Raw genomic sequence first — 26364 nt, forward strand, 5'->3', positions numbered from 1 at the left:
ATTTGATTGGCTGTCTTAACAGAGTGACTGTGAGAGCTATAAGCAAAGTTTTAGGTTGTAGAAGTGTGAGTGCAACACACAGCAAATGTACATTCTTGAGAATGACATAAATCATATTTCAAGGATGGTGATGGGTGGGGCCAATTGGTAACACCTAGTGCACAAAAGGAGAGGGCTCTCTCTTAGGGACACATGCTGAGACTGATCACATGGCAGTTGAATGGACACTGGCTCTGGGCTAGAGATTGATTTTATTGATGAAATCAACCAAAGATGTTGAAGGTAAATGCAAACAATGCAAGAGATGCCAATGATGGAAGGCAAAAACTCAGAGAGCAGCTAGCCTGACTAATACAACGGACAAAGAGAAATAATACTATTAATAGAACAGCATTTGCTGGAACACCAATAGTTGGAGACCAGTTTAAATAGTGTTAAGATGATAGGCCCGACTATGCGACTTAAAGAATTACAAAGACTCAAGGAGCATGTGTACATTTTGTAGCTCCATAGAACTAGAGTGCCCTGCCTGGGCTGCTATCAAGAGGAAGAGAGACAGAGCGATGATATTACTATGATGTTTCTTCATAGATACAAGATATAAGTTGGTGTCTTCACAGGAGTGAATTGGAACACTCAAGTCTCCACTGAAGGTCAAAATTCAGGGATTTGTGTGGCATTTCTAATTCCATGCAGTTATTTATTGAATGTGAAAACACTCGGCTTTCCTTACTATACTCAAAGATACATCATAGAAAGTGGGCCACTGTATATTTCTCTGACTATAATTGACATGGCTCCTCCATAGACGTTCATATTTATTTAGCAGACATTACTGTTATTTTAAGGGGGAAGAGGTGATACAATTTCTGGCAGAGAATACTAATTTTGTGGGGCAGCATGCATTGCCCAGTCTGAACTGTGAAGCCTGAGTCCCTACCGGGTTTACTTCCTTGGGAGATAGAAAGAGGCACCCAATCAAGGGGATGGGATGGGATGGGATGGGCTAGTAGACTGGGTATGATTTGTCCGAGACCATAGGTAGGTATTCAGGGCAGCTAACCTCTCCTGCCACCACAGCTACACTTCTCCTATTTTTCATGTGCTAGCTCAATCAGACCTAGTGTGGGTATGTGTTTTAGAGCTGGAATTTACACTTCTAGATCTAGAGTAGACATACCCTAAGAGGTGCAGCACAGCCCAAGAGAAGAGGAAGCTAAGGTGCCTTTGTACCCTCCCAATCCAGGGTTGTTCCGTGTCCCCTGTGTAACGACAGATCTGGGGACCTTTATAGGTTACACAACCTGGCCCCCGCTGCCTGTGTGCTGCAGAGCTGCCCACAATCCTTGTAGCCTTGTATCCTGATGCCTCAAAACAAAACACAAGGAAGGAGGATGCAAGTCCCTCCTACAACCCTGCCACAACACATCCACTATGCCAGGGCTTGCAAGGGGATCCTCAGAAGACAGCCTTACAGCTGTCTACCACAGTGCTTGTACTTGGAGAATCTTTCCTTGGCCAGACATAGGGCTCATATTAGACACTGACTAGGCTAAAGGAGATGAAACAGATGTGAAGCTTTCACCCACTATGTTTATCATCATGGTGATAATCATGCTCCCTTTGAAATTAAAGGCAAAATCTCAAGTAACGTGAATGGGCACAAGTTAGTTAAATATTTGTGAGGAAATAAAAGTATGAATGGGCTAACTTAACTGAAGGAGAAAGCTGGTTCTAGTTGCTGTGTGGAGAGATTTTTGCAAAATTGAGCATTTGTATACATTTATTTTACAGCAATAAAAATACTGAGAATAATATTCAGATATAGAAGTTATTTCTAACTAGGGCAATGGTATATGGAGATAGTGTGTGCCCAGTAAAAATTACATTATTTTACAAACAATTCTAGTCAATCACATGTTGGATGATATTCTGAGGTCTCCTAGCAGTGGGAAAGCACATTCAAGAAAACTGAAACATAAAGATAAACAATTGGATCATTAACTCAATTAAGACTCATTTAGGCACAAAGAAGGACACTTGAATACTGTTTTTCACTCTAGAGTACTATTTTTGTGCGATAACAAGAACCGCCTGATGTTCAGTCATGGATGACTTGTGACTTTATGCAAGTGTTAAAATAATCTGTTCAGCTAGCAGGGAATCCAATGTGGGATATTACTTCTGAGAAAATGGGTTAGTTCCATTGATTTGTGATTGGCTGACAAGATACTGAACACAATTTGCCCTGGCTGCTAAGTTGTGCTCAGCATCATGCTATCTAAATCAATTGTTCACAATTGTGTTCAAATATCTCAAAATTCTGTAATGCAGATAAGGCCTTAGTAACTCAGAAACCAGTCTATAAACATTCAGATCCTTATTCCTATTAGAGATACAGGGCCAGATTCTTGATTCAGTTCTGGCAGTGCACAGTGATCAGGTTCTGGTTGTAAATGGTCAGCAAAGAATCCCTCCAGTGAAGGCTAACTCCCTCACAGTGTAAAGCTGGCAGAGCCAGTTCCTCCCACTCCCAACACGAGGATCACATTAGGAGAGGGACGGAGAAAGCAAGGAAAAGGCATGATGGAGGTCTGATTTGCTACAGAGATTCTCCAGTGGCTGAAGGTCCTTTAGAGACTGTGTTCCAGTGACATAAGTAGGAGCAGCTTGTAAACTGCTGTAACTCAAATTGGACCTGGAAAGTATGATTCTTTGATGGTTCCTTCCTCTACCCTATACTGAATGGAACACGGACACAGGGGGAGCTCACCATTTTGTTTTTCATGAACAAGACAGAACTTCCATCAGGTTTCTTAAGTACATATTTGAAAAGAATTTAAATCAATAAACCATATCAAGGAAAGTCAGGCGTCTTTTGTCAGAATTGGGGAACTGATACATGCTTTTGAAAGGCTTGGTAGACAAGTCCCATTTGGAGGACATTTTGCACTTGGGGCAGCCTGGGACTGCAAATCAGTGGAATTACTCCTCCTTTATACAGGCGTAACTGAGATCAAACTCTATCTCGATTTATACAAAATAAATAGATAAATATTATCTGCATAACAGAGATATCAGACTGGTGGTATTCCTGCTCTCCCATTTGCCTCTCTCCTTCCTCTTTGGACACCATAGTGATGGGTGTGGTATGAATGTCTTAGTAAATCACTGACCAGATAAGAGTGATTATTAGATACATTTGCCATTACTTGGTACAGTCATTGAGCCAAAATCAGGCTGAAGTAGGTGGGGGTAGCTCTCAGGGGAGTCTTTGAGCCATACCGAGCAGTGACTTAAATGATGGACCATAAATGGGATGGGTGTAAGAGCTCAACTAATATATAGAAAGTTGCACTGATTTGACTTTCAATAGGTTTGAATGTTATTGAATGTAACTTACCAATTGACAGGATGGAAAGTATGGAATGAGGGAAATTGTACCAGGAAACTTTAACTAGTGTCTCATCATCACCTGAACTCCTGCCATCAGATTCAGACCTGGCATAAATGGGTGCAACTCCAGTAGACTTTAGGGGGAGTTACACCCACTTATGCTAGGTCTGAAAAAACCCAGCACACTAAATCAGAAGATAATTTTTTTTTACTAACACCTGTTTGACCAACTTACATCGTTGTATTACTTACACAGCCATTATACTAATGCTGAATTTGACCTGCTGAATTTCTCTGGACCTTTAGCACTAATTCTTTCCCACCACTTACTTTCAAAAACTTCATTTTCCTAAGTCACTGTTCTTTCTGGTACCATATCATTTGATACATTTAATTTACCCCCTTGATTTAGCAATATGTTGATATGGATTATTTTCTTCTCTTACTTTTCTTGACTAATCACTGAAATTAATCCATGGACATCAAAGAAGAAAGGGCTACTAAAGCCGAGGAGCAGGGAAGGGGATCAAGGAGTAACTGAAAAATCGGAGGGAACATCACTGAAGGATGGTAGTGTGGCAAAGCTTCACAGAGTGACAGCATTAGAGTGGAGTTGTTCGGGGGTACAATACAGATTGGTGAAGGTTGACAAAAGGGTTAGAAGAAACCCTTGGTGGATTAGAAGAAACAGCTGAAAAGACCAGAGTCCTGATTCTGTTCTCCCATGCCAATACGTAATTCGATTCACTTTGATAGAGTTACTCCTGATTTACTCTAGAGAATCAGGTCCCATGAAAGTACTGGAGAAACAAACGAACATAATGTTCAGGTTGGGTGGATGAATCAGGAAGAACAGGAGAGCAATTGAAGACAGTGTGAGGAGCAGAATCTAGGAGGACCATGGTACAACCATGAGAATGGAATGAATGGGGTGAGAGTGCTCCCTCAGCCACCAGGTGTGCCGCACTGCCTGGTCCATTTGCGTGGTATCTCATTCACAAAATACACACCGTCTGTTTCTTTTCCCTGTGTGTGCCTTTAATTTTTAGGTTCCAAGCACTGCAGAACACAGAATAGGCATGTGTCAGAAGGAGCCTGCCACCCCACCATAGCAGACTGATTCCCACTAAGCTTGCAGTCTTCTGTTTAACACTATTACCTAAGTGATCAAGGTGCTATAGCTAGCACCCTGTCAGATCTTGGAACAATGATAGGTTAGGTGTGGGAAACATGAGGAACTGGGAAAGCCAAAAGAGCATCAGAATGTTGGCATATAGTGGAGGAGGGTGGAATTTCTGTGAATTGTCTATTGTGAAATCTTCCCCTCCTCTTTTAAATGACAAAGATATCTTTCTGGTCAATGGACTTGAGTGTAAAGGGGGTTGGAATCAGATCCAGTAAAAATAAAAGTCAGATATTGAGCTCAGTGGAGTGATGATGATTTAGCCCAGCTGAGGATCTGGCAATATATATATATATATATATTTGATTATGCATTTATATACAACAATAGAGTGGATCACATCTTGGAAGGTGCTGAGTATCTGCAACTCCCATTGACTTCAGTGGTATTGACAGATGCTCAGGAGCAGTCAACACTTGGTCCAGTAATATAATAATAATAATAATCCAACAATAACAACATTTATGTTTCCCAATTTCTACCATCTCACACAAGGAAATAAATGTATTTTTCCCCATTCTGTCTTCAACAGATGCATCTACTTGGCTCACAGATTATATTTGTGAAAGAGTATGAAAGCAGGGTGTTTGCTTCTGTGGGTTACTATAGAATATTTTGGAGTTGAAGGGACCCATACAGATAGAAAGGGTTACCGCTGAACAAGGCCAATTTTCTTCCCATAGTGAGAAGTCATAGGAAGAGTTCAATTTAGGGCTGCATGAGGGAAGGACGAGTACACAGACTGAACAGAGATGAAAGGAGTGCACAGAAAAGATGGGGAGGAAGATAAAAGGGAAATAAGGACTTATGGATACTAATATAGAGGAAAATAAGCTCAATAACATGGGGGTTATAAAAGTTACTATATATATACAAATGAAAGGTTTAGCAAAGAAGAAAATAAGAGCGCTCAAGGGATATACATAATGATATAGAGAAAAATATATCATAACTAAAGTCTGGCTAGAATGTGATATTAAAGGATATAGTTTATTTAAAAAAGACAAGCAGGAAAAGTAAATGAGGTGGTATAGCCTTATTGGTGAAAGAGGATTTATTAGCCCCCATAAGAGGAGATTGGGGAGAAATGGGTAATGGCGTTGAGTCATTATGCATTGAAGTTGGCAATGTTTCAGACAGTAAACTAATGTTATAGGCCACTTGACCAAAAGGAACAACTGGACTGTGAAATGACTGAGCAAATAAAAAGAAGCATGTAAAAAGATCAGAGTGATAATAAGTCAGCAATAATTGAGGAAAAGGCATGCTGTCATAATGAAATCGACACATGCCTCAAGCTGATTGTGAAGCATGAGGCTAAAGGCCAAGTACCTTCAGACCCCGATATGTACACATATTTTAGCTAGACCATAGGCTCAGAAGTACATTAGTGTGCTTCTATAATGGCTTTTTCATTTTTCTTTAAATACCATGCTCGTGTAATGTAATATGACTTAAACAGAGGACTCTCCACCATGAAGGAGATCATTAATAACAACGGGACAGAACAAAATGATTTTTGTCACTACTTTTTCTTTTCTTACTCATTGCAACTGTTTGTAAAGCATGATGCACTATTGGTATTACAATCATATAAGAACATAAGAATGGCCATACAGAGTCAGACCAAAGGCCTATCTAGCCCAGTCTCCTGTCTTCCGACAGTGGCCAATGCCAGGTGCCCCAGAGGGAATGAACAGAACAGGTAATCATCAAGTGATCCGTTTCCTGTCACCCATTCCCAGCTTCTGACAAACAGCGGCTAGGGAATATAGTAGCCTAAAGAAAGAGAAAGCGCTGATGAAAATATTACTGGAACCCAAGCTACACTGTTCTACAATGCAACTCTGCAGTCCTTGTAAACAAAAAGGGGAGTTTTGTATCCATGAAGGCTGCAGATTTGGGCCCTTAGCAAATAGACAGTTTAAATTCAACAAAGGTCAGTTTGGGGAACATTATTTTTTTGTTGCCTGGAGCCAAAAAAAATCTTCAACACAGTAGTACAAACGGAATCAAGGAAAAAGGACTAATGACCAAATCCTAAAGTCCTAATCCAGTTTTCAGCCAGTCCCTTACTCAGGGGAGCTTCAGTGGAACAACTGACTTCATTGGGAGCCTGAGCAAGAATTTGGCTAAAGCTTTTAGAGAACAAAACAGTCAAGAACATCCACATGATTCTGGGGTTCCCTATACATGGTAAACCACACAACCTGGCTCTGCAGCAGGGTGTGAGGTTAGCCTGCTACATATAGTGAATGCTTAAAAAAAGTTACCTTAGAAAAAACATGTTGAGTAGATCACGTTTGTTGGAGATCTTGTGAAAATCCAAACCTTCCTATTTTGTGCACTCCAGAAGCAGTGGGAATTTAAGCTGTCCACTTGCCAAGGATCCAAACCTGTTCCATTCTGGTTTTGTCTAAAACCCTTGTCATAGCTATGCTGGTCCTGTGGGTTACTACAGCTTTAAAAAAGCTGGAATAATATTTAAAGAGTTAAAAATATCTCCTTGGAATGTTGAAAGAGTCACTGTCATATATTTTTTTCCCTTTACTTGACATCTGCAGGTTATCTAGGGTCCTCTCCAACCTGCTCTTCCCTGGCTGAATGCAACCCCTAACGTCAGCCAAGGTCAGCAATTTAACTGGTGATTTGCCTCTATTTCACAGTCAACATAGAACAGGCAGAAGTCATTGGCTGACATGAAAAGCTCTGGGTGGCTTGCAGTCATCCATAGAGAAAAGACCAGCCATAAAAGTAAATGACCATGTTGGGCTATAAAATTCTGTGAGTCTGTCATTCAGTTGGAGACATTAGGATGTTTGGGACTCCCTAAGAATATTCAGGGTTAGTATGAAAATACTTATTGTATGATGCAGAAAACTGAAGTTGTGATGGAGAAGACAGTAACTTGTTAGCAATATAAAATCTTAGAGGAGAAGGTGCAGAATAAAATTAAGAATGCAAAAGTTTTTATTTACAGTGGATGGACAACATAGAGATGTGCTCTCATGTGGCACCAACTGCAAATAGTCTATATCTACCCATTAGAACATGGCTTCTTGGGTGTAAACGACACGAATTTGGCCCTTAAGATAAGACTACAGTTACAGAAACAGAGAAATTGAGAATAATTAAAGGTTTTTAATTAAATTGAGCATTTGAAGAGAAAAGACAAAAGCCAAAAAGATATGATGTTGGTGCTGGGGAAGAAGCCTTAAAGATGACTGGCTAGAAATAAATATAGTAGACATAAAAAAATCATCTAGGAAAAAGGAGGCTCATAATGTGTTTATCAGTTATTGAACATATTAATTACTGACAAAGGAAGTTACTACATTACATAGCTAAAAACATTTAAAAATAAAAATGGAGATAATGTATCAAATAAAACAAAATGGAATAGGGAGATAAAACATAAAATACACTCTTTAAACACTGTAAATAAACCCAATACATAAAGATAGGCAATACTAAAGGTAGCAAAGAATAAGCATGGAAAGTTAGGGACAAATGAGCCTGAATTCATTTTGCATTTTAGTATTTACAAGACTTAGTTAAACTATTCATTTTAAATATTATGATTTGCAAATGCAGCCATACAGATGCTTAAATATAGGATCAGATGCAGATCCTTATTTCTGCTAATTCATTAAGTGATTTGTTGCTATCCACTAGACAGTAAAGGCAAACAATTGTCAACCTATGAATTGTTTGCAAAATATTCAGTTCATTATTTGTTGTTTGTGGTCTGTATTTGGTCATCAAAATCATGTGATATTATTTCTGCTCCCAAAGATTGGATGACAAACTTTTAACAAGGGAGGACAATGAATAACAAATAAGGAACTCACATACATGCATATACATTCAAGGTATTGCTCACATACATTCATGAATATCCTTGTTTGCATGTCATTTTAGGTATTTGTATGAAGAACAGCCATTCTTTGAATTTGTGTGTGAACAAAAACTCATTGATATGAGTATTTGAAAATGGAAAAATTGGGGCACAATCAGTTAATTTAAACAAATATCCTTGTTTTGGTAATAGTAGTAATTTTGCAATATTAAAAAAAAGTGTAAGGTAACATCTCAGAGATGGGATATATTTTCCTAGATTAGGGAAGTAGTGAGAGGGGACTATGAGATGGGTAAAAATGTTAGGTCCAGCAATGCACCAAAGCAAAAAAAATCAGACAGAATTATGAAAAGTTGCCAAAGCTGTAAGTCCATTTTGATGGCTAATTAAGGGGAGACTGGAAGATGGAGAAAGAAACAAGGGAGGATCTTAGACATCACAGACCTGTAAACTGGGCTGCAGTTATGTTTTATATTTATAATTTGTTTTATTAGTGGTAATGAGAACGGTTGACATACAGGACGTAATAATAAGGATAGGTGAATTTCATCATTAATATTTTATTAGTGCTGTGAACAGCATACATTTGCCTCATTCTAAACTGCACTGCACACTGATAATTCGGCTGTTTGTACTTTGGTATCAAATATCAGTGAAAACAGAAACAGATTTTTTTAATGTTAATTTTAGTGAGAGAGTCCTCATTGATTGTTAGGAAAAAGTTCTGGTTTAGCAATTTACCCCAAATTCCTGAAGAACATCATAACATTGGCAGAAGGGGCTCAAACAATGGACAAAATTTATATGGGTTTCAGGAAAGTGTGAAAAAATATTGTATCAGAAAGAATGGGATAGCAAGAAGAGGATAGTCATTTTAATAGCTCTCTAACCTTCTAATTTCTAATAGGCTCAGGATTGGGGAGACAGGATGAAAAAAATCTTTCCCTGAGTAGAGCATGAACAGTACACAAGCATTACTTGTCTCTTTGTCCTCAAAGGCAAACAAAAGTTTAAGACATTGGGTGTGGTGGCTCTAAGCTTAGAGCTCTTTAATGCAAGATTGGATGTCAATAAAACCAACATCATTCATAACTTTGTCTCAGATGAAATTCATGAATTTAACGACATCACTGAAAGCTGGTTGAATGACAATGGGGCTCTACTCTGGCAGAACTTGACCCCGCCAGTTACGCAGAACATCATGATCCTAAAGAAACACAAGGAGGAGAACTGGCAATGTTTTCTACATCCAACCTTCAATTGCGGGAAGGACCTCTTGTCATGGACAGAATCATCTGAGAGCATGCTCCCAATATGCAATTTCCTGAGGCAAAGTAAATGTAGATATCCTTGCAACGTATATACCACTGTGCAACCTAACTGGCTTCTCTCAGAATTTACGGAGGTGCTATCAAGCCAGGTAGTAGATTCACCATGGCTCTTCATTTTGGGAAATACATTAAAGATTATTAGGTGCTCAAATACTACACTATAAGTATGATAGACAGACAGATTTCAGTGTCCACATGGTTCATGCCCCAAACATGACAAACGTGGACTTTTTACAGGTAGTCTCCACATCTACACATCTTTACCTCCAAAATACAAGGGAATATGATCTTGACCTCCTCTTCAGTTTGGCAGTTATAACTGGGAGCATAAGAAATACTGTATTACAGTTATATCATTGACTTCTTCAAGCAAAGATAGGAGCTTTCCCATCTGTCTAGAGGCAGAATAATTTTGCCCGTCTGCTTTTGGAAACTATCAAATTCCATAGGTTTCTAGAACTCCAAGCTAGAAATTAGTGATCAGCCATAGATCCAAACCATCATTAAACCAGTAGGACACTATAACCCATCTTCTGTCCACAGCTGTTTAGATGATGGCCCCTAAACATCTCCTCCCCAACATCATTATACTTCACTTATGTCCTGTAGCATATAAAATGGGAAGAAATAAGTTTTGAACTACACAGGTGAAGAAATAAATCTGAATTGGACTGATGAATTAGTATAATCAAATGCTACTGAAGGAGAATATTAAATTCCTTTTAGCATTTATCCCTATTTCTGCAAAGGCTGAGCAAATAGAATTGGTCTGGATAGTAGGGTGTCTAATGAACCCAGAGCGTCTTCACATAGTTTCAGACTTACAGTTATGTTACTTTGCAGAAAAGCTCAACTGACTCCAAGACTACCTCACTCTCTGGGAACAGAATTGGAGCCAAAGGGGGAAACCATACTACTTTCCCTAACTGAGTTTAGGCCAGTAATACAAGCTGTGGTTCTAAGGGTGCTGGGGAAAGGCTGAATCAGCTGATGCAAAAGGCATCCTTGCTCCTCTTGGCTAATCAAAACCAGTAAGGAATTGACAAAGTCTGCGTAAAATAGGGTACCTACCAGGAATTCAGAGCATGAAACAGCCCCGTGCAAACAAGAAACCATAACTTGGTGCAATCAGCCTCAACAACTACTGCCCCACCTCTAATCTGTTGGGGTTTTTTTTGAGTAAGATCACCAAGAAGGTAGTGGTTAACCAACTGAAGCCACATCTCAACACTTATTTTTTCACCTCATTACACCCCTTGTCTGAGCTGGTCTGCAAGGCTACTGCCCTCTTCTTATGCAAATCCTTCCTAGAGACCGGCTTCTCCCATGAAGCCTATGAAAAGTGAGTCACCAGCAATTACAGTTATCTATTTTTATATATAACGAGAACAAACAGGTCTGCTTCATCATACACTAAAATTTTCTGAGTAGCTATGTCATCTACCACTATAAATCTCTGCCCTTCCTTTCTCTACATTTTCTAGACTATTGTTTTGTTATCACCTTCAATCCAACAATGTCTGAAATTTGATTGTAAGTTTAATGGGGCAGGGATCATGTCTTCTCATCTGTACTGTGAGGCACCCAACATGTTACTGAGCACTGAAAATAATAATAATAGTTTAGACTCCTTTCAGTATGACTTCAGAATGCAGTTTGGCATGGATACAGCATTAATGATGCTGATGAACTATGTCTTGAGGGCTCTGGGCAAGGACCAGACTTTCATGCTAGTGCTGCAAGACACATTGGGCTCCTTCAGCATTTCTAATTATGATGTTGGCCTACTCGCTTAATTCCTTCCTATCAGAGAGATAGCAGAGGGTGTGATGGGCTGTTGTTCCTTCTCACCAAGTGAATATCCATGTTGAATTCCATGGAGCTCTGTCCTATCATTTCTCTCTTGCCACTAATATGTTGATGATATCCAGCTCTGTCTGTCTCTCACTCAAAGTGGACAGATCAGCCTTTCTGTTGTTCTAGAGTGTGAAGGAATAAGGGTTCTGCATAACCAAAAAGAAACCTGCTCAGGAGGTGATCTGGTGGGAAGTGAAAGTACTTGTAGAAGTAGCAGAAACTGTGACTTCATACACCATTGAGGAAATCTGCGCTCCATTTGTCCAGGTAGTTTGAAATCTTGGGATCCTAGTGGACACTTCACTAATCACAGATATTTAGACAACAGCAGCAGCCCAGAATGTTTGCTTTCACCTTCAGCTAGCCAGGAGATTGCACCCCTTTCATTTAGATATGGACCTAGCCAAAATGATTCATGATTTTGTTATTTCAAACCTGGATCAGTCCAATTTGCTTTCCCTTGATCTGACCCAGATGTGAGTCCCTAAAATACAGATGGTTCAGTATACCATCTATCCCATCTGTCAAGTGGAGCAGACTAATGAGAATATATCACACTAATACTCCCAAGTCTACTCTAGCTTTCAGTCCAATACTGAACACAATTCATGATCCTGGTCCTTTAAATTTCTAAGTTCTCTAGGTTCAAATTATCTTAAAGTCAGCCTCTTCTTTCTTTCCATTTCAACACAGCAGCTGGTTTCAACAGGAATGCTGTGACTGAGAGATATCAGGTTCAAACATGAATTGGTTTCTTCTCCTGAAGGATTATTGGGGTCTTTTTAATTTAGGAAATTATGCTTAGATACAACAGTATCTAACATCTGCGGTATCTGAATAATGATGGGAGCCTTAGAAATGTGAAATACTAATAAAATAATAGTAAAGATGATGCATGAGGAAATCAGTTCAAAACAACTTAGACAGTTTTAGAATTTTGGGTACCTAGGTGGATTGCAGAGTTGATTGTAAAGAAGTTTAAGGTGAGGGTATTGGGGATAAAGAGCACTGAAGGTCTGATTCTCCTCTCATTTACCCCAATATAAATTAGGTGTAACTTCACTGGAGTCAATGGAATTACATCAGTATAAAACCAGTATGATGAAAGGAGAATCAGGCCCTTAAGGGAATGTCTATACTTCAGGTGGGAGGTGTGATTCTCAGAAGATATAGAGAGACTTGCGCTAGCTCAGCCTGAACTAGTGTGCTAAAAATAGCAGTGTGGATGTTGCAGTATGGGCAGCAACTTGGGCTCTCTGCCCGAGATCAAACCCAGGGGGCTGGGCAGGCTTGGAGTCATGTGGCTAGCCCGAGTTGCCACCAGTGCCACAACATTCACAAAGCTATTTTTTAGCCCACTAGCTCAGGCTGAGCAAGCGTAAGTCTGTGTGCTCATGCTAGGAATTGCCCCTCTAGCAGCAGTGCAGACATACACAAAGGTTTTGTCTACACTGCCCTGTAGCTTGGACTATGGGGATTTGAATAGCAACAGATGCTAAAGTGCTGCACAGTACCTCTCCTGTGTAGACACTGCGGGCATGAAGTAAAAGGTTCCTAGTTTGCATAAATGTAGTCATGTTTGAAGAGGACACCATTAATGTGAATGAGGAACCTTTTAGTTCATGCCTGAAATGGCCACACAGGGGAGTTACAGCACAGTACTTTGGTGCACACTATTATTCACAGCCCCATAGTCCAAACTCTGTGTAGGCAGTGCAGATATAGACTAAGCTGAATGAGAGAATATAACTCGGAATCCATAACAGGAAACAGACCAGAGGGTGATAAAGGATAATAGAAAAAAACCCTCACAAATCTTCTGCACCATGTTTGGCAACAGTGAAAGGGACACATTGGCCTTGGGGTACCTTACAGAATATATATTGGCAGAAGTTATTCTGGCACTGTGTGAAGCTTTACAGTAACTAGAGTTGAAATAGCATGTGTGATTCAGACCAGTCTATCATAAGAAGGATGACATAATTAAAGGAACCAGTTGAGAGGGTAATTATGTGTTTGGGAATTAGGAGGTATGTAAAAAGATGCAAATGTTTGGTTTACAAAACCTGAGGGGAAAAAAGAGGCAAGAGGATCAGATAAAGTGGTATAAGATTCTAAAAAAGAAAGGAATGGGTTGATGCTATAAATTATTTGATATAGTAACTGGTTCAAAACCAGTCATGAAAATAAAGAGGAAAAGGGTGTCAATATTTAAAATAGTCAGGCAGAATTTCTTTGTATAAAATATGGTTCCTAGGTCAACTGATGAAACCTGGGGAAAGGGAAAATGTTCTGCCCACTGCATGGGTGAAAATCGTGGCCCCACTGAAGTCAGTTCAGGTTTTGCCATTGACTTCAATCCTTCAATAGGATTAGAACTCCACTCTATATTTCTGTTCTGCTTTCGAGATCTTAGACTTCTATCATGAAGTAATATCTTTATGAAGTTGGCATTCTTCTTCCTTTTCTGGAGTGTTTAATCTTTGGACACATGAAGCCTGTTTTTTCCATAAAAAGCAACAGAGGGTCCTGTGGCACCTTTGAGACTAACAGAAGTACTGGGAGCATAAGCTTTCGTGGGTAAGAACCTCACTTCTTCAGATGCAAGTTTTTTCCAAACTTAACCTAACCACTGAAACAGATCAGTCAGTCAGAGAGGGCCTCAAAGCTTTAGAGTACAAATCCTTTGAAGCTGACTGGTGATGAACTTTCTGAGCACACACAGTGATTCTCCTTACACCATTTCAGAGAGCTCAGTTTTGCCACTGACTTCAGTTAAGAAGTCCTGAGCATCCCTGGAGTTCACATGAAATAGATTTTCAAGTAATACCACATTTGTCTGGGTCTACCTTGTTCATGTAACGTCATTGATTGTAACCTTTCATTTAGCTTCATTGTTCATTTAGATAACTTCTAAAGTTAGAATAGGGCAACAAAAGATGTAGAACCAATCAATGTTATGAAATTAATAGTAATACAATTTGAGCGTATAAGCTTATGTAGTGCCTTTCATAAAGAAGTATCCCAAGGCACATTAAAATAAAAACTCAATAAGAAGTGAAAAAGTGCTCTGTCAGATGGGATAAACCAGGGAAAAGGGTAAATTAATTAAGCTTGGATTTAAACCAGTCAACACACCATTTTGAACGTTGGTCAGAACAGAGACAGATTCCAAATATCTGTTTCAAAAACCCAGTAAATTAAATGATATTTTCAATTTTGATTTCCTGGGGAGGATTTGCAATGGATCTTTTATAGTTTCATAGGTAAGTATAACGACTAAAATGTATTCACTACATTTTCAAAAAGCAGTCTATGCCTCTTTCATTATATATAATTTTTGCACACACAATTTTTTGTGCTCAAATGTTTTTGTTATCTGATTTGTACATACACATGGCAATCTGACTAGACACCAACTATCTCATTTGCATGTGCTAATATTGGGTTTTGTTGTCCCAAAATTCAAAGTATAAAGAGGTTGGATTAAACCCTTGTTGAATATTTATCCCTATATTTTAAACAGGTGTATGTTTCTTCATGCTCTGACAGAAAGACTAATATGTGACATGGAAGTTGCTAAGATAGCATGTGTTTCACAGAGAACACCAAAATTGCTTGGGAAAACCTAGTAAACTGGTAATGCATAAATTACAGCTTCCCTGGTGTTGAAGAAACTTACACATCTTCTATTTTTCAAACATTTTTCTCTTATGAACACATGGACCATCCTCATTTTTGGATGACTGCCTCTTCGGATTAATGCATCCTTCTGGTGCATAAATTAGGGATGCACAGAGGGAAAAGGAGACGCACTAAATCTCAGGAAACATGAAGCAATACAGAAAAATGTGGTAGAGTTGAGTGAATAATTCACAATAAATAATTTATCTGATAAATTAGCCTTTTTTTCTGTTCACGGAATATCTGAAAGCAGCTTAGGAGTTCCTGATATTTACTCATCATTCAAGTTTATTCTACAAACATTTGTTTTTTATTCTATGGAACAATTGCAAACAACTTGCTGTAAGTATTCTTCACTTAGCATTCAAAAGTTGAGCTATGTTGCTTAGTTGTGATTGGCCAGATAAATCATGTGGTAGTTTCTGTTCTCTGGTTGGATGAGAACACAAGCAGTTATTTTCTGCATGTGTCAATAAAACTCACTAGCTCACATGCCTTTTGAAGAGGTTTGAACTTGGCCATATTGAATTCATTAAAAACCTTCAATGAATACTGTGGACGACATTTTGTAGTATTTACCCACTTACTGTTCTGTGCTCCTTTTGTCATAATTGCTGACAAAGCCCTAAGAAACTAATGTAATCTCCTGACAATATTTTTCATGATGGAACCTTTGAGTGCAGGGGACTGGACTCGATGACCTCTCGAAGTCCCTTCCAGTCCTAGAATCTATGAATCTATATACATCAATTTTGCTACTTGCTTCTATCTGAAGTTCTAAAGTTCTACTCCTAATGTTGAACCTGAATTGATTGTGCTTTTCTTCTGGGGAAGTTACTCTTCAAGAATTTGCAGTTATTCCATATCTCGTTCTGAGAGAGATTTTTGAACAGTTAATGGAAACTCCACTACACATTTCTTAAAATATGTATGAATTTTAGAAAATAAACATTAAACAAACAGTTTATTTCAGTATACTCAGGTATTATGGTTAAATGTATAATTCAGAAATTAATCATTTAAGAAATTATTGAGGATCAGAAAGATCCCTGTCAAATTTATGTTTTTGACTAGATTGTCATGGTTTATGGAAATATGGAAAAGATCAGCCTTATTTTGTACTGCTTCAATAAAATACAAAACTTCAGCAGGTAATAAACAAATAAACAAATTATGCATGTTCAGCTGACAACAATTTACAAAGCCTGGCTATTTTGCTAAAGTTATTAACTAAACCTATAAAAGTAACAATATTTCATGGAATGCTCAATATGAGGATCCCGAGGATTAACTAGAAACTTAATAGTATCAGAGGGGTAGCCATGTTAGTCTGAATCTGTAAAAAGCAACAGAGGGTCCTGTGGCACCTTTGAGACTAACAGAAGTATTGGGAGCATAAGCTTTCGTGGATAAGAACCTCACTTCTTCAGATGCACTTCTTCTGTTAGTCTCAAAGGTGCCACAGGACCCTCTGTTGCTTTTTATAGAAACTTAATAGGTTCCCATAAAGTCATGGGAGATATATGCAGAGAATACACCGCAGGAACATGCCCAATTTGTATTAATTTTTAATTGTGATGAGAGAGGGTTTATTGATAACCCTTCATTTTTACTTTTGGTTCACTTAAAAAGGGGAATCTTCATCAAGCACTCTTTGTAGGGTAATTAATATATCACTACATGACTGCATCATTTACTGCATTCCTATTTTATCCAATGTGCTATATATAAGGAATGATCAAACAGTATAATCAGATAATGAAGCTAGAAAATGTAAACCACATGAGTTCTTACCTGAGCTCCTGAGCTATAGAGTCCACTTGCACTGTTAATAAAAGCAGAGAGAATGAATGAATTAGTTTACATTTCCAGTCCTATGCTTTCTGCAACCTTGCACCTGTCCCTCTGTGATGACAGAGGAGCGGCTATCAAAACACAGGTGATTCTTTATTTCATGCTAACCGCAGGATCATAACTATTACTGGCAAACGTTGACCAAATGTGTAATTCCCAGGGTTATTTTAGATAAACTCCGCACAAGATGAAGATGATAATCTTCAGCACAGCAAAGCAACTAAGGCACTTTTTTATTACTAGGAGAATGATGAGAAATCTTTGTTTTTCTGAGTGTTAATTTGATTTGGGAATGAAGAAAGCTGGTGTTTACAAATACCTGCCCACACAAGGGTACGCAGCATATTGACAGAGCCAACAGGTGGTTCAAAAGATTACTCATTTTGCACAGGCAGTATCAGTTGTTCCACGTCTGGGAAAATGCACTTGCTCTATTAAGCCTGTGTGTGTGTGTATTTACACTGAATAGAATATGTTAAATGAGACCCAGTCAATCAGATTATAGTTTCCAGCAGTCTTTGACAGCTAGAAAAGCCACACTAGAATGTTGATATGTGCTGCAATAACTTCATTACTTTGTGGCAATAACTCCGTTTAGGGCCTGATCCTAGTCCCACTAAAGTTTATGGGAATTTTGCCATTCATTTCAATGGGAACAGTATTGGGTCCTGTTTTAAAAAGTTTTACATCAAGAATTAAGGGAGATTTTTCTAGCCATAGTCCTCTTTATTTCTGGGCAAAGGATGGCATTGTTTTTAACACATTTCTGTCAATGAACCTCAGTCCTGACCTGCCATCACAGTCCTGGGCTGAGATCCTGATTCCATTGAAATCAATGGCAAGAGTCCTATTGATTTCAGTTTCACTACCTGTCTTCTCATGAGCAGAGACCGCCAATTTGTAGTGGTTTGGTGATGTGCCACTAGGGAATTAAAAAAACCCACTAACCTCACTTGCACTTTTGGTCTCAGCCACAACTTGATCTTGGAGGTATAAAATTAATGCATTTATCCCCTGTGCCAGGTAGACTCATAGTAACCCAGGACTACTGAGCCTTGACAATGAATCAAAGTACTTAATGGCCTCTTTGTCACAAGTCCTGAGCACACAGAATCTCCACTGAAATCATGGAGAGGTGCAGGTGCTCGGCACCTCTGAAAATCAGGCCATAGGCTTTATAAGCACAATTTGCTTAGATGGCAGGCAAAATTTTATGTTTATTTCTGCATATGTTCACTTTCCACTCACTATCAAGGGTCACAAAAAGCATTAGGAATTAAAATGCGTAGTTGTATTGCTAGTCAATCATGTTTTCCTGGTGTTTAGATCATAAAGGGCCTGTTTACTTTGCAATATTTCATTCCCATCTGCTCCTTAGCAGTAAGTATAACTTTTTTATCATAACTTTGCAGAATTAAATATAAAAATCTACTTTAAAAAAAGCCCAGTAAATTCAGAGAGAATAAAGAAACACCATCATTTGATTAAAACTAAGTTTGCTTCTGTGCCACTCATGCAGGTCATTTGTAGTCAATTGATGGCAATGAAAAATTGTTCTTTTATCTGGTTGATAAAGTTTAGCATATTATTCGGAAGACATCATTCAACTTCAGGCAACTCTACTTCCTTTACAAATCCTTAATTTGCATGATGAAAGGCATTCCTTTACAAAGTAAACTATATCCTTTACGTGCTTTCATAAATATTTGTATTAAAATATGATACATTAGAAAAATATGTCCTCTTTTCTTTAAACCATAGCTAATAACATTTTGCCTCTTAATGCCAGCAGCCTGTGTCCTGGCTTGATTAAAAAAGCTGCCCTAAGGAAGCCATATACACACTGACTACACATTAGGGGCTGTACACAGGAACTATCATATTTCATGGTGTGATGGATATAGGGTCATCAAACGTGCTTGCTAACTCACCCTTGGTTCCTTTTGAGCGTGTGCGCAGCTTTTTATCTTCACCATCTGCATCCATCTGTAACATTAACACAACATCTTTAGTTCCTTTTTGCCACTGAGAAAGAAAATCTTCAAAATGTGTTATAAAGTTTCCAATGCCCAGACAGTAATGGAAAGGAGAATAACCATGCCTTATTAATCCTGTCACAAAGATAAAAACTCATCTCTGAATATCTGATAAATAATCTATAGGAGATATCTGCAATGATTACATTTGTTTAATCAAGCAACTAGTAAGAGTTACTCTTTAAGATTTGAGGCCAGTATCTACAGGTGTTTATTGCAGATGTAAAATTAGACACTGTGAAATACTATGCTTGCTGCTTTCAGGGTTTGCTACAACAGAATTTTAAATTTAAATCTTTACTGGAGGATGGGAACTAGAGAGTATCTAGTTAGTATTAGCACCTGCAAATACCTAGTGCTAATGTTGTAAGTTAACATTTCTGAGCGTCTTCACCAGAACTTGCGAAACCTATTTCTTGAGCTATCAAAGGCAAGATATATTCTATCAACTGTTAAAATGAAACAATCAGCAAAATGTTTTTAAGACCGCTCTCTAAAGCAGTATTAGAAACGTCATCATTATGTGGTATTCTATATTTTTCACTCACTCTGCAGTAATAATAACATCTTAATAAGATTTTTACCCAAAAGAATCTCTGATTTCATACACTCAGGTATGCAAGCATACACACAAAGAAATACTTTGCCAATGAAATGAGCTACATCTTGGGTAGCAAATGGGCCAAGGAGGCAATGCACAGATTTGGATGAAGGACAACATAGAGCTTGGGATTCATATTTGATATTGAATCAGGGCTAGGGTTCAGGTTTTGATTTCACATCACTTAAATATTGTGAGCTGCTGCCCTAACATTTCTGACTGAAATAACAGAAACCTTGCAAGACCAGCTGTTCTCTTGACATTTTTGGCTACATACAAACCAGAATCAGAAATACGCACCTTTTGGTCTTGGATCTAACCCAGAGCCAAAATTGTAGGGGCAGATTTTCAATCCAAGGATTTTATTACAAATCCCTGAAATTCTAAAGAGATGAAGATTTGATGTTTTGGTGTGGAGAGTCACAGTGTAATTTTCACCAAGGATAATGGGGGAAATCTGTACTCTTTCCAAAAATACCATCAAATGTTTAGGGTATGATCTTTCAAGGGCAGGCTTGGTGTAGAAGACTATGCAAAGGATTAGGCATTCCTACATTTTTATTCTATCTCTGTTACTGACTAAATGTTTGTCCCTGTGCAAGTCACTAAATCTCTGTGTGGCTCAGTTTTCCCATCTCTAAAATGGGGATAATAAAACTCACTGTGGAAGAATCCATTGTTCTGCTGATTAATCTCTTAGGATCAAATGCAAATTTCAGCACCTGGTTCTGGTATCTGAACCAGGAAGTAGAGAGATGTTTAGGAAGAGTTATTTTCCCATAGGCCAGGAGATAGCAGCAGTGCCACTCTATGGAGACCACTTCAGCCCCAATAGTTGAAGTAGCCTATGCATGGGCATTTGTGCACCACTAGCTACAAAAAGTGGCAAGATAAAAATCCATGTAGCAGTGGATTCCCTGGCTCTTCCTTCCCTGCTGTCTCACTGTGCACTCTTGTGCAGGGGGCTTCATACAGGAGGGGAGGGAAGGGATGCTCAAAACAGCACTGATTTTTGCTGCATATAGGCCCTCAGAGTCATGCAAGAAGGGGCTTACCATTTTCACAATGCTCTGAAGATGTAAAGATGCTTTAATGTTAAGTTCATGGAAAGCAGACAATGGAGACATTTTCAAGGTCTTCTCTGAGAGGCCTATAGGCAGTAGGACTGAATTTATCTAACTTAGAAGGAGAAAGGGCTGAGTCAACTCTTTTAAAGGTGAAAACACTTTCCTAATCTGGCCCTTTTCTAACTCATTCTTACAGATGACTACACATGACATGTGCCATATGACCTCGCACTTCTTTACAGGAGAGAACACAGTCAATTACTTGAGCAGATAGTTGAAAATATTAGATAAATACTTGAACAGTTCTGTTGCTTCTACCTGTGCTTGGGAAATCTGAAACTAAAATATGTATTGATCAAATATGCAGCAGTAAAACCAAAATGTTACATTTCATATGATTATATTTACAGACTATCATTGTTAGGAGAAGGGATTAAAATGTTTGGGGGTTTTATTTAGCAGTGGCTGAAGGCTCTCAGTAGTTGTTACCATTCTCAAAACCTGAGAATGAGTGGGTTGCAATGTGACTGCAATGGTAATGGGAAACATGGCTCTGTTCGCTGATGCTGAGTTGTGATTGAAGGCACTGACCTGCCATAGACTTATAATAGGGGAGCAGGTGTGGCAATGATGGACTTTAATTTCCTTTAATAAACCTTTTATGTGCCACACTTTTACTGCCATTCTACACTCTCCAAGGTCCTGCACATAATAGGTTCATTACTTTTGATTACTGTAGTCTATTGAGACAAACAACTCCAGAACACACTATATATTATGTTCAGTTAAACCAATATAGACTATTTATCCATTGTGCATTATTTCACCTGCAACTCTACAGACAAAATTAACAACAGCTCCTCTAAGCTAAAACTATTAAAACCACTGGTACTCCTTTGTCATCATTTCATAATAAATACCACACCAATCATTGGGCTGCTCTTTTAATTATGAAACAAAAAGTGTCCACTGCTTCTACTGAACAGCAGTTACTTGGTTTTAAATAGCATGTTTCATGGTGATGAATATTTAAAATCCACACAATGAGTGAAAACCAACAATAAAATCAATGTAGGTGATTTTTTCTATTGCTTTTCTTTCTTTAAAATCATTTGAATTTATGACAGATGTTTAAACACTTTAAGATTAAAATGGTTAGGCCTGCTTAGGATTGGGCACATTGCATTCAAAAATCATCATCATCTTGCGAGTGTGTCTGTTGCATATAAAGTGGTTTGACTCGCAAAAAGTCCCTTCTGTTAAAGTAAAAATTACACTAAAATAAATATGGATAAAGCTGTGAAAATAATTAATATTTTGCAGCTACCTTCCTTCTCTAGCTGAAAATTTCAAGGTGATGTCCCAGTGAAGATGTTTATTGTTTTTTTATATTTTTTTTCCAGAGACCATTTGAAATAGGCAAAGCAAATATAAAAAGTTCACTGTTTCTTACTTTCATGTCTTCTGTTTTTAAGTGGAAGAACACAGTCAACAGATACTCAACCATTCCAGCCTTTTAATCAGCTATGGCAAAAAATATGAAATGATGTTCTTAATGCGAACATCTGCCCAATAGCTTTAAAGCCAACTTTTTTCTCTGCAAGCAGTTTTGAGACATATCTTGCTATTGCTACTTATACTAACAGCCTGTTTCTTTACGGTGCTGAAACCAATGGGAGTTTGGCACTCATGGCCATTAGAGCCAAATGGCCAAAAAAGCCAAAGAAAAAATTTATATACAAAATTATATACCTGGCCTTTACGTTGTGAGGCCAGGGTTCTTGTTTTGACTTTAACTAAATTGTTTTCCTCAAAGTTTGTTACAGATTACTAATTTCACTAATGTTTTTTTTACTGAACATGCAAAAACAAAACAAAAAACGTATTGGTTGGGACATACAGTTATTTGGGGCCAGTAAATATGCTCCCAGAAAACTGACCGGGGTTACTGACCAGTACATCTCAATGCTAAAGGGAATTCATTTTTACGAACAGACAATTCCACAGGGTCGAGAATCTCTGACTTTATTAATGCAGTAGCAGCTTTTGCCCTTACTGTTCTGATCGTTTCAGTGTTCCTGGTTATAGCAGTCAAATCCTACTCACCTTACTCACACAAGTCTCAGGGAATCGGATTACTTGTGAGTCGATCATGTGAGTACTTGTATGAGTGAGGCAACAAGGATTTGGCTCCAGTTTTTGAGAGGGTTATCATTCGGTCCGAGGAAACAGTGCTGGGCTGAAATATTGTATATCGAATACAAAGACCTCATGTTGAAAGCAGTTTGTTTATTCTTTACAAATATTAATATAATACTTTCAGAACTCCCGAAAATAATCTCTCCAGTACATTAGTTGGGAAATGAGAGCAGGTTGGATGAAATTCACCTCCTGGGGAGAGCTAGCTCAAGGTCTATACACCACTTAAGTCCTATTTTATTCTCTGCACAAGGATGAATTTCACTAAGAGAGCTTGAGACTCCTGGCATGGCAGTCTGCAACCTTTCATCAGACTATAGTTAATAAAATAGGAAAGAAAAGGAAGGAAATCATCCCCAGTTTTAGCTGTAGTCCAAAAAAATAGAAGATTCTCAGAGACCTTTTAACTAAAAATACCTCTGACTTTGAAAATCAAATTTGGTAAACAACTTGTCTAGAGCAAGTTTTCATTGATTTTGATATGTTTGAAACAAATAGAAGCCCTAGGATTCTGTCTGAGTATTAACTATTTGCATACACATTTTCAGTGTATATTTCAATATACATTCCAATTCTCATATACATCCATATGCAAACAGAGCTAAAAGATTTATTATTACTTATTCAAAATGTTTGATAAATATGCTTTCATACAATAGACAACTAGGATCCACTGGCACAATCATTTTCCTATTTAAAAAAGTCCCTCTGAATACTTTTAAGAGAGTCTCTCTCTCTCTCTCACTCTCTCTCTCTCTCTCCATTTTTTGATTTACAATGGTGACAAGAGCTAATTCCATTCCTGTCATGATATTTTAAAATGGGAATATTATTTTTAGGCAACCATGCAGTGTTATCTCTCATGAACTTACTCGCAGGCGGGCTGCGAGTATTCTCATGAAAAGTCAAACACTACAAAGTCAGACTCTGCAAAGCACTGTGACCCGTAGCATATGTGTGCAGTATTGTGCCCCATGGTGATCTAACAAGTGTGAAAATTACTCATCCTTCCACAATAAATAATAAACTGTGACAACTCTGTCTTGTCAGTGCTCTTTGCACTGAGGCTGTGTGTTTCTTTCTTTTTTCTTTAATAAAAGCTACCTTTTAAAACATACAAACAAACGGGAAATTATTATGGCAATTAAAAAAAATAAAACAAAACCAAAAGCCACCAAATGAAACAACAAGAAAATCCCAAGGGAAAACTCAGGTAGGTTGAAGACTGAGCATCAGCCTTTGACTATCTTTTGGTTTTTTAGGTTTGTGTCAGTCTTATTATCATTTCAATATAATTTCTGATGTCTGCCCCCAATATTAAATTCTAGAGGAGCTTACTACAGATATACTACTCTCTATGCAGAAATCTGATTATGTGCAGTGAAAAAGAAATATTTCATACTTTAGAGTATTGCTAGCGTAAGATACAATTACATAATTTTCAGGGATGTGCCTGTATTGAGGCCTAATCTCAGGTTGATGAATCTAACAGAAGAGGACTTTTTTTAATCAACAGGAAGAAAAAAACCACACACACACACACACACACGTGCTTTTCAAGACCATTTCAGAAGGCATGTGATTACTCCTTTCTGACATCATGTCCTTGATTTTGACACTGTTCATGTTCCTTTACCTTATAATACTATCCTTGATTCCTCTATGAGAAAGTTGATTGGCGTGGAAGTGATTGCTTTAAATGTGTTCCTCCCACAATAATTAAAATAAATAAGTGCAAACAGTAAATCTAAAGCTGAAAGCACATTCAGTTGCAGACTACATAATATGAAATCCATCCAGGATACAGACTGTTATGCAGAGGGCCAAATGCTATGTATGTTTTTGAGAAGGAAGGTATTTTTCATATGGGACTTTATACTTGAAAATGAACTGCATCGAAATAAACCTTAGACCAGAGACAAGCTTGGATAGTTTGGTAATGAGGATGATTTATTTTGATTCTCACTTCTGATTTCTGAGTTGTCACTGCTGTTGTATACTTCATCCATGCAACTTTGCACAACTGGCAGTGCTGAATATAAACCAAAGCCATATGTTTATGTCCTTTTGCCAAACGACTACAGCAAATAGTTCCATTATTCCCTTAGGTAACCAACGTGTGCCAAGGATTTCTATTAGTCTGCTTTACCAAGGCATCAGAGGGCAGAGTCACAGCTTTATGAAATTAAGGGGCAACTGCCAGCTTTGTATTTTTAGCACAAATTTTATAAAATTTATCCTGCATAAAGATTGCTTGATTCAAGCTGAAATGTGATGCTATTTTTTTCACATTTAGGAGCTTTTTAACCTGAAAAATGTTGAATTTGATACCTTCCTTCTATATCTTAGACTACACATGGTGGAAAATATACTAAATATTAAGAAATTGTTTCTTTTAACCACATTGTAAAAAACTGTGAATTACATTGAAGAGAAACCTACTAAGATACCTGGCAAATGGGACAAAGCATGTGCCCCCATTTTATAGAAAGAAGGATTTAAAAAAAAAATTAAAATCAACATGTATTATCAAATCAGATGTTTTATCAACATAAGTCATCTCTTTCAAGTGAAATAAAAATGGTATGTTTTAAAACATCTTTTCCGTGATGAAAGGTTTGTGGAGATCTGAAAATATTTCTGCATCTTGCCAATTCATAAAGACAGTTGGGATCTGAAACTAAAGAGCAGAACTTTTACTTATTTAAAATGTTCAGATACTTGACTATGGCTAAACATTGTTATCCTTGAGTCTTGCACACTGGTATATTTTAAATACTAGCCAAAATAAACACATCTGCAATGGAAATAGCAATGCTACAAATAGATCACATATTTTCCTGAGCTTAATACAGAAACATACTTTGACTGAAGTTCATTTTCATGAATGAATTCTCCCACCTTTGCCTGCTTCCGGGTGAAATTCTGTGCAGATTCCAAATGACCAAATCCGTCACTCTGACCAAGATACCTTTTCTGATTTAACAAACTATCCTGAAATTCATTCTCTGAAAGAAAGAATGCAGATACACTACATAAAACACAGATGAAGTGGGACTGATTTACATCAAATGGGGAAAATATCCAGGTGCAACACTTTCTAGCATAGTATTGTCAAGTTACATTGTAAACACACAAAAAGGTTTAATGCTGCTATTAAAAGGGACAAAATAAAAGTCAACTCTTTTTTTTTAAACTACCTTTGGTTACAGTGTTAATGCACTCATTCAAAGCTTAAGAATTTGACCTTCAGCAAGAAAAGTTTCCCATTTTACTATATTTAAAAATACAAATCCA

General features: G+C 37.9%; 1 protein-coding gene across 4 annotated transcripts in view; it reads right to left on the reverse strand.

The window, feature by feature from the left end:
• ST18 (ST18 C2H2C-type zinc finger transcription factor) overlaps positions 1–26364 on the reverse strand; it is a 188460-nt gene that overhangs the window by 61741 nt on the left and 100355 nt on the right. For all 4 annotated transcript variants that reach the window (XM_065585530.1, XM_065585528.1, XM_065585529.1 and 1 more), the window contains 3 exons: positions 25969–26075; positions 19096–19150; positions 17105–17135 (listed from right to left, as the gene is read on the reverse strand). In XM_065585530.1, coding sequence (XP_065441602.1) covers positions 17105–17135; positions 19096–19150 — 86 coding nt within the window. In that variant the 5' untranslated portion in view covers positions 25969–26075. The remainder of the gene's footprint in view (positions 1–17104; positions 17136–19095; positions 19151–25968; positions 26076–26364) is intronic.

Source organism: Chrysemys picta, chromosome 2 (assembly GCF_011386835.1).
Source record: "Chrysemys picta bellii isolate R12L10 chromosome 2, ASM1138683v2, whole genome shotgun sequence".
Taxonomy (NCBI): Eukaryota; Metazoa; Chordata; order Testudines; family Emydidae; genus Chrysemys; species Chrysemys picta.